Below are 13,803 nucleotides of genomic sequence, written 5' to 3'. Positions count from 1 at the left end.
TTCCCTTATGTTGTTGGTATAGCTTTGCTATCCTGGTTAGGTTGGTGTTGCTATCCTCTGTTCTGGTTAGTGCCCTCCTTTTCGGTTATGGTTGTGTGTTGGCTTCGTGCCTCACCTCTGTTGTACCTGTTTTCTTCTCTTGTAGTATGTCTGTTTCCTCTGGCACAGTTTCCTAGACTGAGTCTGGTAAGAGGGGCATAGAGGGGAGAAGCCAGCACACACATGCTAAAGGTTTTAAAGTGCCAGACTCAAGTGGATCCGATCTATACCCCATGGTACTAAAGTACAGTTCCCCAGTTTCCACTACGGACTACGAGAAAAGGAATTACCTGTATGTATTAAATTCCTACTTTTAAGCTGCTCCAAACCTCAAAACTATCACAGAAAAAACAAAAAACATTTCACTGTTTGCACTAGTCGAAATGCCTTTAGGTTTAACTTTTGCATGTGGACCTCCCTACCCTTTCCCATAAGCCTATTGCTTCACCTGTTCTTGTGTTTTTCTTTTTTTCTTAAGGGAATTTAAAGCTAACAATTACATGTAGTGCTAGATACTGGATGCATTGGTTATTCAGTGATGTCACCAGTTTTGTCCTCTTGTTTTTTGTGGGATTCAGTCTCTAGGTCGACAGTAACTAGGTCAACACTGTCTAGGTCGAAACCTATTGGCGACAGTAACTAGGTCGACAGGGTTTCTAGGTCGACAGGGTCTCTAGGTCGACATGTTCTAGGTCGACAGGTCAAAATGTCGACATGTTTTTCACGATTTTTTTTGCCTTTTCATACTTAACGATCCACGTGGACTACGTTTGGAATGGTAATCTGTGCCGAGCGAAGTGAGACACCTTGCCCGAAGCATGGCGAACGAAGCGAACCATGCGAGGGGACACAGTGCACTAACTGGGGTTCCCGGTCACTCTATGAAGAAAACGACACCAAAAAAAACATAAAAAAACCTCATGTCGACCTTTTGACCTAGACCATGTCGACATAAAGACCCTGTCGACATAGAGACCCTGTCGACCAACAGTGGTCGACCAAGTTACTATCTACCTTCCATACCACACCAGTTTTTTGTGGGGGTTTAAAGAGAATTAACTCTATGACTGATACAAAATAAGCACTTCTTACTTATAATTCAGTAATGTTGTTTACTATAACATGACTGCCACTTTCATTTATTATCATTACAGTATATTATTCTAAATCTATTGTATTATATTTCTGTCACTCCATAAAGGGATGTTTCCGAAAAGAATGTAACTGAGCTCGTACATCAAGTTTCCATGGGGATGAAGTACTTGGAAGAAAAGAATTTTGTCCACAGGGACTTGGCAGCCAGAAATGTTCTTTTGGTCACTCAGCATTATGCCAAAATTAGTGATTTTGGGCTCTCTAAAGCAATCGGATCTGATGAAAATTACTATAAAGTAAGTCTGGCATGTACTGCATATTGATTTATATCATACTTACTGTACCTACTTTACATATCTCCTCTCCATAGAGAAGACTGTGTCATATTTCCCATATTGCACCTCTGTACATTTGATTCCCAAGGATGTGGGCTGGGTGTGAGAGATCCACCCACTCTTCCCCGGGGTCCAGGGTACTTCCTAAAAAAATGGGAGTCTCTCAGCTATTCCTGGAGGGTAGGTAGGTATAATCTATACACAGCGTAACTAGGGCAGCACAGCCAACGAATGCCCTGTGGGGTGAGAAGTAGCAATTCATGTGTTAAAAAGTGTTACATAAGTAAGCAATTTAACTGCTAAAAAGTGTTACAGTACATTAAGTGTTACAAACATGATGCCCCAAAGCATCCCGGTCTCACCAACCCAGGAAGCCCCACACCCTGAACCCATTCCAAATACTGACATATTGTTATAGTTCTGGAATTCTTTAGATCTGGCTTGGGGCTCTGGGTATGAGCCGAGGCGTACAGGAAACGAGGAGGCTTGATGTTTCTATTACTCAAAGGTTTTACAGGAGATCAGACACACTAGTGACACATAGTTACCCCTGACTGGTGACATGCAAGGGTGCTGAAATGGAACCAGGAGCCAGCAGGTCACCGGGCAAGCTCTCACCTAATGATCAGTAAAGACCAGTCAGGCCAGAGACCCACTCCAGAAGCAAGGCAACCCTTGGAACTCAAAGCAGCATAGTACTGACAGAAATGGAATCAGAATCCAAATCAGGAATCGAAATCTTGTAATCAGGGAAGAGCTCGAGAAAGCTATATCTCTGGTACTGCTCTGACACAAGACCTGGTCCCGGAATCCGGATGAGGCACTCAGAACAGAAAGAAAATCCAGGTAAAACAGCACTGGACACCGGAGTGCATATATTGTGACCTGATCAAGTACTTCCACCCTGGAACCTGCACGCTAAACTGCCAGCCCAAGACAACAGCACACAGTACTGGGAAACCAATAATAGTCAGCTAGAGAATGCCGTGACCTGAGTCCCCAGAGCATAGGTGATACTTGCAACCACAGTTCATAAAAGTATCCAGCACAATGCAGATCAGAGTCCATGAGGATGGTAAATGGTGAGTACAGCAAGTGGCAAACGCAGGATTTCCATGGGGGGGTTTCCGTACATGCATGTATGCATGTGTTTGTATACGTAAATGTGTGGGTGCATATATGAACTGTATATGTATAGATATATATAATCCCGGTAAAAAAGGCAGGTGCACTCAGATTTTACCAAAAAACTGTAATGATGCAAAGTCACAGCATATCAACATGTCAGGGCTATGGGCCCCCGAAATATGGATATGCTGTGACTTTGCATCATTACAGTTTTTTGCTAAAATCCCAAGTACCCCTGCCTTTTTTTTTATCAGGATTACAATTATTTACAGAGGGCACCCAAGTATCATTTTGTATGTCAGAGGAGTGCCAGACCGCTGTACATACACATACAGTAGCATACATACATACATACATACATACATACACACACACACAATATGCAGCACACACACACACACACACACACACACACACTATACATGGACACAGCATACATGCACACACACACACACACAGTATACATTCACACAGCATACATACACACAGAATATACATGCACGCAGAGTACATACATACATACATACATACACACAGACTATACATGCACGCAGCATACATACACACACACTGTATACATACGCAGAATACATACGCAGAGCATACATACACACAGTATACATGTATATAACATGCATTGCATACACACACACACACACACACACACACAGTATACATGCGATACACACACACACACACACACACACACACACACACACACACACACACACACACACACACACTATTATAAGGATGTACAGCCCCCCCTCACCCATCCACATGCTACTCACGAACTGCTGCAGTAATAGGAACTCCAGGTAACTCTCCCAGCCAGCATATTTTATAACATACCATCGGCCTCTCCTTCAACCCCAACATATCTGGCATGCACCTGTAGTCAGTGAGAGTACCGGACAATCCACTGCCTGCCCAGTGCCCTCACGGTTGATTCTATTTCGGAGTGGGAGAAGGGACCTTCTGACGTATCTAGGGGAGGAGACACGTCACCAGGGGGAGGAGCTACGGGCGAACAGGGTACCCGAAAAGTACCCTCGCGGGCTCGCTTCGCTCGCCACGTTTCGGGCTCGGTGGCTCGCTCCGCTCCGCTTCGCTCGCCACCTGATTACTAAAGGTAATAGTTGGTGGCGTGGATAGTAGAGCAACTGTCCCGCTGGCCTAGCTCCTCCCCCTTGTGTCGTAACTCCTCCCCCTTACGTAAAAGGTCCCTTAGCCCACTTGATTCTAGCATCTACCTCCTTACACTGTACACTAAAAAAATATTGGTTAGCAGCGCCAATGGATCGGTGGCCAGGGGGGGGGGGGTTCTAAGTACTTGGAAACCCCCCCCCCCTCCTGCGTGCGCGTATGAGTACAGCAGCAGATGAGATGAGCTGCAGCTACATCAGCCAGACTTAAAATTAAGTGTTGGAAGCAGGTCTGTGTGTGGTGTAGAAGCCACAGCGCTGTTAGGTGTTTACACAGCAGTATCAACGTTCACTAAATGCTGGCAACGTGGAAGTCCCGGCACTGATAGATGTAATACAGCAGCAGATGGAAAGTAAGTAACGGCAGTAGTACACAGAGTAGCAGAGTAATCAGTGGAATGATCACAGGATACACTGAAGCCTGGAATGATCGTTGGAAAGGAACAGGCAATAAGTTGCTCCTTAAGTCAGATTCATATAGAGACTGGTGTTAGCTCATTGGACTGGCTGACCAGGTGAGCAGCCAGGTGAAAGATAATCACTGAGTAAGTCTGCAAGGAGGTTTGGATACAGCAATGAATAAATATTTAACCCTATAAAGGCGGATAAGACCACAATTTGTGATACATTATATGTTTATGCAGAACTTACATGTCTTTGGGTGTTTTTAATTAGCACAGGGTCCTTGTATTTGCAGTCTACATATTGGAAAAGGCACTGTGAATGGTAAGTTTTGCATAAATTTATATAATATGCCAGTATTTGGAATGGGTTCGGGGTGTGGGGCCCCCTGGTTTGTTGTGGCCGGGCTGCTCTGGGGCATCATTATTGTAACAATTAAAGTAACACTTTTTAACACTTAAATTGCTTTTTACATAGGTACAGTAACACTTTTTAACACCTCAATTACTACTTCTAGAACTCTGCTACTGTACTTCTTGTTAATATAACAATTTCTAACACATAAACTGCCACTTCTTACTAGTGTGATGCCTAAGATCATTTGGGTTGCGTTGGCCCAGGGGGTCCAGTGCTCTGGACTTTAATCTTAGGAATGTTAGTGACCCAACTAATGAGGTCACAAGGTCGCAGTAGGTGGGCCCATATTTGTGGCCAAAATTATGCTAAGAACCCCAGTTTTACTCCATGTTAAATTGCACATTGTCACGATCCGGGTATCTGGACGCCATTACTTACCCTTCAGATGCCTCCTGAGGCTGGCTCAGCGTTCCAGGACCGGATCCCATCCGTTACACTGATGTCCACATTCCTGCCTCCTCTCCTGTCACTCTGAGACGCGGTCACCGCGGCGCCATGTTACATCTGGAATGGCGTTCCCCGCGGCCTCCGCCGCTGTCCCTGAGTTCCTGCATGCAGAGTGTCAGAGTGGCGATTACGTCAGCCACGGCCTCCGCTGTGTCCGCGTGGTTGGATGTGCATCTGTCAGCCTGGCGCCTCCTGTCTCCGGTGGCCGGCGCCGCCATTACTGTTTTCATTACCACATGGATTACAAACCAAACTTCCCTCCAAGTGTCTGCATGGGCGCAGCCATCTTGGATTCTGTCAGCTGATCATTTCCACCAATCTGTTCTCAGTATTGATAATCTGCATAATTGCCTAGCCAATCCCTTCCTTGCTGCAGGTATAAATACACTGTGCCTGAGCAAGGAAGGCGTCAGTGCTTTGGTTGTCAAACCTAGTTCCTGTTTGTCTCTCTCCTGTGATTGTCTTCCAGGTTCCAGCTCCTGTCTCAAGACTTCCACCATAGAGACCCGCACCAGCATTCCACCTGCGGTGTAGCCTGACTCTCCAATCCATTGTGGATTCATCTGTTTCCAGCTACAACATTACCTGCTTCCAGCTCAGCTTCCAGCAGAGTACAGCTTCTCTTAAAGGGCCGGTGTCCTTTCTACACTTTACCACTCTCCACCGGTATTATTATTTCTCCGCTCTCAAGTTCTACATTTCAGTTCATATTTCATCGCTCCCAAGTTCATTTATTATTTAACTGGTTCCAGCCAGTATTCACTCCGTGCTAACAACAGTCTGGTTCCAGCCAGTATCCACAGCAGCCGTTTTATCTTCAGCAACCCAGCTTTTCCTGGAACACCAGCTGGCACAATCCTGGGTTATCTCCATTGCTACAGTCGGGCCTGGTAAGGACTTTCCATCTAGAAGATTATAAGAACTATCTCACACTACCAGTGCCCTGTGGCTCCTGCCATCCTGTAGTACCCAGGAACTGTATTTATTCTTTGCTGACTTTTACGTTTTCTTTTACTGCTGCTGTGTTGCGGAGTTGTCATAATAAACATCATTGACTTTTTATCCAAGTTGTCGTGGTCACGCCTTCGGGCAGTTATTATTCATGTTACTTACATGTCCAGGGGTCTGATACAACCTCCCAGGTTCCGGTACATCTCAGCCCCTACAACTGAGGCTGCCTCCCGTCAGCTCAGGCCCTCAGTTGTGACAGTAAGCACTGACCTAATGAATCCAGCCGGAAACCAGGATCAAGCGGCCAGGCCGATGCAAGAACTGGCAGCCCGACTAGAACATCAGGAGGCTGCACAGGGCCACATCATCCGCTGTCTCCAGGATCTCTCTACTCGGCTGGATGGGATTCAGACAACTCTCCGTGGATCAGGCGCGTCTGGTGCGTCAACCACAGTGACTCCAGCTATAACCCCACCCACCTTACCCATTTCTGCTCCACGTCTTCATCTTCCAACGCCAGCAAAATTTGACAAATCTCCAAGATTCTGCAGGGGATTTCTCAACCAGTGTGAGATTCAGTTTGAGCTACAACCAGGCAATTTTCCCAGTGACCGTACAAAAATTGCCTACATTATTTCTCTTCTCAGTGGCTCAGCCCTTGATTGGGCATCACCGTTATGGGAGAGGTCCGACACCCTGCTATCTTCCTACACTGCCTTCGTGTCAACATTCAGGCGCATCTTCGACGAGCCAGGCCGGGTAACCTCAGCTTCATCCGAGATTCTCCGTTTACGCCAGGGGTCACGTACTGTAGGACAATATCTGATACAGTTCCAGATCCTGGCATCCGAACTGGCATGGAACGACGAGGCCCTGTATGCTGCATTCTGGCATGGCTTATCTGAGCGTATTAAAGATGAGTTAGCTACCAGAGACTTACCTTCTAAGTTAGATGAGCTAATCTCACTCTGCACGAAAGTTGATTTACGTTTCAGAGAGAGAGCAACTGAGCGTGGAAGATCATCTGCTCCAAAATCTTCTGCTCCTCCTCCTCGTCAACTGTCACCATCTAAAGATGAGCCCATGCAACTTGGCCGTTCCCGTTTAACTCCTGCTGAGCGCCGAAGACGTCTCTCCGAGTCTCTCTGTCTCTATTGTGCAGCTCCGTCTCACACCATTAATGCCTGTCCCAAACGTCCGGGAAACTCCAAATCCTAGCTCGCCAAGGAGAGGGCCGGCTAGGAGTAATGATCTCCTCTCCATCTCCTCAAGATTGTAATCTCCCAGTCTCGCTTCAAGTTGCTCAACGTTATCGGAACGTCATTGCCCTCCTTGATTCCGGAGCAGCTGGGAACTTTATTACCGAAGCCTATGTTAAACGGTGGTCCCTACCCACCGAGAGACTTCCTCCTCATAGAGAATGGGACTGCCCGATTGATCTCGTTCCAGGGAAGGTTCCACCTCGAGGCCGAACTTATCCGTTGTCTCTGCCTGAGACGCATTCTATGGAGGAATATATTAAAGAGAACCTAGCAAAGGGGTTCATTCGACCTTCTTCTTCTCCAGCCGGCGCAGGCTTCTTTTTTGTAAAAAAGAAAGATGGTGGTCTGCGGCCGTGCATCGACTACAGAGGTTTGAACGACATTACCATCAAGAACCGTTATCCTTTACCCCTGATTACTGAGCTCTTTGACAGAGTTAGCGGAGCTACCATCTTTACAAAGCTGGACTTGAGAGGTGCATACAATCTCATCCGGATCCGTGAGGGTGACGAGTGGAAGACCGCCTTTAACACCCGTGACGGACATTATGAGTACCTCGTCATGCCCTTCGGATTGAGCAATGCTCCAGCTGTCTTCCAGCATTTTGTCAATGAGATCTTCAGAGACATTCTATACCGTCATGTCGTGGTCTATCTAGACGATATCCTCATTTTTGCCAACGATTTAGAGGAACATCGTTTTTGGGTTAAAGAGGTTCTGTCCCGTCTCCGTGTCAATCATCTCTATTGCAAATTCGAAAAATGCGTCTTTGAAGTCAAGTCCATTCCGTTTCTAGGGTACATTGTGTCCGGTTCCGGACTAGAGATGGATCCTGAGAAACTACAAGCAATCCAAAATTGGCCGGTACCCTTAACCCTCAAAGGGGTCCAGAGGTTCTTAGGGTTCGCCAACTATTACCGAAAGTTTATACGAGACTTTTCCACCATTGTGGCGCCTATTACTGCTTTCACTAAGAAGGGTGCTAACCCGTCCAAGTGGTCTGAAGAAGCCATGCAAGCATTTCATCTTTTAAAACAAAGGTTCATCTCTGCGCCTGTTCTGAAACAGCCTGACATCGACTCTCCTTTCATCTTAGAGGTGGATGCCTCCTCCGTTGGAGTAGGAGCGGTGTTATCTCAGAGGGCTAAAGATGGCCATTTACACCCTTGCAGTTTCTTCTCCCGGAAGTTCTCCCCAGCTGAGCGCAACTATGCCATTGGCGACCAGGAGTTGCTAGCCATCAAGCTCGCTCTAGAAGAGTGGAGGTATCTGTTGGAGGGAGCTTCTCATTCAATCACCATACTTACAGACCACAAGAACCTTTTATATCTGAAAGGCGCACAATGTCTCAACCCTCGTCAGGCCAGATGGGCACTTTTCTTTTCCAGGTTCGACTTTAAACTCCAGTTCTGTCCGGGCTCTCAGAATCGCAAGGCCGATGCCCTTTCCCGCTCATGGGAGCAAGAAAATGAGTCAGAGTCTTCAGACAAGCATCCTATTATAAATCCGTTGGCATTCTCCACGGTAGGGATGGACTCTACGCCCCCATCAGGGAAAAGTTTTGTGAAACCGATGCTAAGGAAGAAGCTCATGCATTGGGCCCATGCTTCCCGTTTTGCCGGACATACAGGTATCCAAAAAACCCTGGAGTTTATCTCTAGGTCCTATTGGTGGCCAACTCTGAAAAAGGACGTCTTGGAGTTTATTGCATCTTGCCCAAAGTGTGCTCAGCATAAGGTATCCCGCCAGTCGCCTGCGGGGCAACTGGTTCCACTATCTGTTCCCCGTCGACCTTGGACCCATTTGTCGATGGATTTTATTACAGATTTACCCATGTGCAACAAGTTCAATACCATCTGGGTGGTAGTTGACCGGTTCACCAAGATGGCACACTTCATTCCTCTCACCGGTCTTCCGTCAGCTTCCAAGTTGGCTCAAGTATTCATACAAGAGATCTTCCGACTCCACGGTCTTCCTGAAGAAATTATCTCAGATCGAGGAGTTCAATTCACAGCCAAATTCTGGCGAAGTTTATGTCAAGTCCTCCAAGTCAAGCTAAAGTTTTCCACGGCTTACCATCCTCAGACCAATGGTCAAACCGAGAGGGTGAATCAGGACTTGGAGGCCTTCCTCCGCATCTATGTGTCCTCCTCTCAAGATGACTGGGTTCAATTACTTCCCTGGGCCGAGTTCTGTCATAACAACCAGTATCATTCTTCATCTGCTTCAACACCATTCTTCACTAACTTTGGATTCCACCCTAAAGTCCCTGAGTTCCAACCGCTTCCAGCAACTTCTGTTCCCGCAGTGGATATCACCTTGCATCAGTTTGCCAATATCTGGAAGAGTGTACGATCAGCTCTGCTCAAGGCATCGTTCAGGTACAAGAAGTTTGCGGATAAGAAGCGTCGAGCAGTTCCTGCTCTCAAGGTGGGTGATCGAGTATGGTTATCCACGAAGAATTTGAGGTTAAGAGTTCCCAGTATGAAGTTTGCACCTCGCTATATCGGTCCTTTCAAGATTGAACAAGTCATCAATCCTGTTGCTTACAGACTCCAGTTGCCTCCCTTCTTAAAAATACCCAGGATATTCCATGTTTCCCTGTTGAAACCGCTGATCCTGAATCGGTTTCATTCCTCACTTCCTCCAACTCCGAAAGTCCAAACTCAACGAGGCGTTGAGTATGAAGTGGCCAAGATCCTGGACTCACGTCACCGTTACGGTCAACTACAGTATCTTATTGACTGGAAGGGTTACAGCCCTGAGGAACGCTCATGGACCAATGCTTCTGATGTCCATGCTCCTGCCTTGGTCCGGAGATTCCATTCCAAGTTTCCTCAAAAGCCAAAGAAGTGTCCTGGGGCCACTCCTAAAGGGGGGGGTGCTGTCACGATCCGGGTATCTGGACGCCATTACTTACCCTCCAGATGCCTCCTGAGGCTGGCTCAGCGTTCCAGGACCGGATCCCATCCGTTACACTGATGTCCACATTCCTGCCTCCTCTCCTGTCACTCTGAGACGCGGTCACCGCGGCGCCATGTTACATCTGGAATGGCGTTCCCCGCGGCCTCCGCCGCTGTCCCTGAGTTCCTGCATGCAGAGTGTCAGAGTGGCGATTACGTCAGCCGCGGCCTCCGCTGTGTCCGCGTGGTTGGATGTGCATCTGTCAGCCTGGCGCCTCCTGTCTCCGGTGGCCGGCGCCGCCATTACTGTTTTCATTACCACATGGATTACAAACCAAACTTCCCTCCAAGTGTCTGCATGGGCGCAGCCATCTTGGATTCTGTCAGCTGATCATTTCCACCAATCTGTTCTCAGTATTGATAATCTGCATAATTGCCTAGCCAATCCCTTCCTTGCTGCAGGTATAAATACACTGTGCCTGAGCAAGGAAGGCGTCAGTGCTTTGGTTGTCAAACCTAGTTCCTGTTTGTCTCTCTCCTGTGATTGTCTTCCAGGTTCCAGCTCCTGTCTCAAGACTTCCACCATAGAGACCCGCACCAGCATTCCACCTGCGGTGTAGCCTGACTCTCCAATCCATTGTGGATTCATCTGTTTCCAGCTACAACATTACCTGCTTCCAGCTCAGCTTCCAGCAGAGTACAGCTTCTCTTAAAGGGCCGGTGTCCTTTCTACACTTTACCACTCTCCACCGGTATTATTATTTCTCCGCTCTCAAGTTCTACATTTCAGTTCATATTTCATCGCTCCCAAGTTCATTTATTATTTAACTGGTTCCAGCCAGTATTCACTCCGTGCTAACAACAGTCTGGTTCCAGCCAGTATCCACAGCAGCCGTTTTATCTTCAGCAACCCAGCTTTTCCTGGAACACCAGCTGGCACAATCCTGGGTTATCTCCATTGCTACAGTCGGGCCTGGTAAGGACTTTCCATCTAGAAGATTATAAGAACTATCTCACACTACCAGTGCCCTGTGGCTCCTGCCATCCTGTAGTACCCAGGAACTGTATTTATTCTTTGCTGACTTTTACGTTTTCTTTTACTGCTGCTGTGTTGCGGAGTTGTCATAATAAACATCATTGACTTTTTATCCAAGTTGTCGTGGTCACGCCTTCGGGCAGTTATTATTCATGTTACTTACATGTCCAGGGGTCTGATACAACCTCCCAGGTTCCGGTACATCTCAGCCCCTACAACTGAGGCTGCCTCCCGTCAGCTCAGGCCCTCAGTTGTGACACACATATTATTATAATTGTTCTGACTAGCAGTGTTTTTAGTATTTAAAGTGTGCATCTGCATTTTCTCTTTTTTCTGGTAAACATTAAAGTCGAATTCGAGCTTGACAAAATACAAACTCCTTCTTATAGTAACTGCACCCAGTTATACCCCACTTTGCTACATATTATAATGCCTGTAATGGCACAGTGCTACAGATCTTTTCTGTACAAAAAATTAGAGCTGTGCATTGACCTCAGTGTTCTGGTTTTGGTATTAGATTAATTTTCATGTTTTGGTTCTGGTTCTGCAAAACCACCCTTAAGTGTTTGGTTTTTATTTTTATTTTGGATCTGTATTGTTTTGTTTTTTTTTAAATGTTAAAAACAGCTAAAATCATGTAATTTGGGCCTGGTTTTGTTTCCGACAGTATTATTAACCAAAATAATATTAACTTAGAGCAATTTCCAGTCAATTTTGACCACCTCACATCTTACAATATTCTTCACCAATATCTGGATAAACTGAGCAGCAGAGCAGAGGCACAAACACACAGTAGTTATTTCTGTTTAAAAATGTGTTGCAAGGACTTCCGGTTCTAGCGCTGCATGGAGTAGCTGCATCCCACCGGAGCTCCGGGGCCAGCTACCTCAAACCCTGCTAGGGCGTCCTTGCGTAAACCCAACCTATCCCTGAGACCTCTCTCAGCATTACCTGCGCCCCGCAGTGCATGGACCAATACCTTACAGCAGGAATGGCTGGCAAACCTCCCCGCTCCAAGTATGCCTCAGAGCGCCCCGCTGGTCCCAAGATGGCCACTGCTGTGGCTCCAGACGATGACTCACAGGTCTCTGCTTCCCAGCCCTCCACATTGCTGCCTAAGGTACTACCCAAAGTGCTTTCACAGCCCATGGACTCTCATTACCAGGAGGGGTCTGTGCTGTCTTATGCTGATATAGTGAAGGCTGTGAAGGAAACTGTGCAGCCCTTATTACAGGACCAGGCTCATGCTGCTGCGCTCCATCAAGCTGTTCTGGATATCAAAATCCAATGTAAACAGCTGACTAAATGCATTACTCAAATGGAACACACAGCTTGTGTTAATTTTCAAGATATTGCTGACTTAAAAGATGCCTCTGCAAAGCTTCAAAAATCAGATGCCCAGGTGTGGTCTAAGCTGGACGACCTGGAGAACAGGTTGCGTAGAAGTAACTTGCGCGTCATCGGGCATCCCGAAACTCTGCGCGGCCCCGCCTTGCACCTGTTCCTGCATAAGACCCTACCTGAGCTACTGGAAGTGCAGGATGTGTGCAGTGACATGGTAATTGAGAGGGCACACAGAACTGGACCTGCCCACCCATCCTCTCCTTCCTCTAAGCCAAGAGCTGTACTCTTTAAGTGCCTTTAATTATCTCCACAAGGAGGCGCTATGGGCCGCCTCTCGATGAAAGAAAGACCTTGATTGGGAGGGCACAAAAATTCTCATATTCCAGGATTACTCCCCTAAACTCACCAGACTGCGGAAGGCTATTCCCCCCATGTGCACGAGATTGGTGCAGGCGGGGAGCAAATTTGCTTTATTGTATCTAGCCCATTTTCGGATCTTTGAGGGCAATTCCTTCCGCGACTTCAATACTCCGGATGATGCTGTGGTCTTCTTAGAGGGCAAAGTACAGGACGACCATTATTCATAGTTTTTTTAAAGTCTGTTCCTATATTTGTGCGCAAAGATTTTCCTTCCCCCACCCACATGTAGCATCTTGGGTTCTCACTCATCACAGGTTGCCTCTAACTTTCCTATTTGGACTTAGCCCATCTGGACTGTGCCCTCTTACTGCCTGAGCCGAGTCTCATCAGATGGTGATGTATATTGGACATTTATGTGTCCAATATACATTGATGTGTATTTTTTCCTGCGGGTAACCTTGCCTATAACTGAGACATATGTTGTGCCTCTTTCCTTATTTTTATGGGGTTGTTCTAGTTTCATATTTTTATTATTGTTGGTAGCTATGGCTAGGAGACAGTCTAGTCCTTGCCTCATATTCAAGTTTCTTCCTATTCTGACCGTGAAGTCCGGTCTTTTTGATATGGTTAGATATACCCATGTGGATATCTGTTTACCTGTTACTGTTTGTTTTATTATGCTGTCTTGTGTCCCCCGTCCTCTCCCCCCATCTTGTGTTCCCCCTCCCTCTTATTGGTGGCTAATAGTATCTATATGTTTTTCACCTTGTTTGTATGCTGTACTATGTTATTTTGGAGTACTTTATACTTTGTGTCATGTTATGTATTGCCCCTTTTCTGAATGGCCATGGCCTCCCTTGATGTGGGTACATGGAATGT

At 46.7% G+C, this 13,803-nt stretch overlaps 1 protein-coding gene across 9 annotated transcripts in view; it reads left to right on the top strand.

Moving 5' to 3' along the window:
• SYK (spleen associated tyrosine kinase) overlaps window positions 1-13,803 on the top strand; it is a 233,913-nt gene that overhangs the window by 197,284 nt on the left and 22,826 nt on the right. For all 9 annotated transcript variants that reach the window (XM_063913684.1, XM_063913683.1, XM_063913682.1 and 6 more), the window contains one exon: window positions 1,241-1,430. In XM_063913684.1, the coding sequence (XP_063769754.1) occupies window positions 1,241-1,430 (190 nt within the window). The remainder of the gene's footprint in view (window positions 1-1,240; window positions 1,431-13,803) is intronic.

Source organism: Pseudophryne corroboree, chromosome 1 (genome assembly GCF_028390025.1).
Source record: "Pseudophryne corroboree isolate aPseCor3 chromosome 1, aPseCor3.hap2, whole genome shotgun sequence".
Lineage (NCBI taxonomy): Eukaryota > Metazoa > Chordata > Amphibia > Anura > Myobatrachidae > Pseudophryne > Pseudophryne corroboree.
This window is presented reverse-complemented; position numbering and strand designations above follow the sequence as displayed.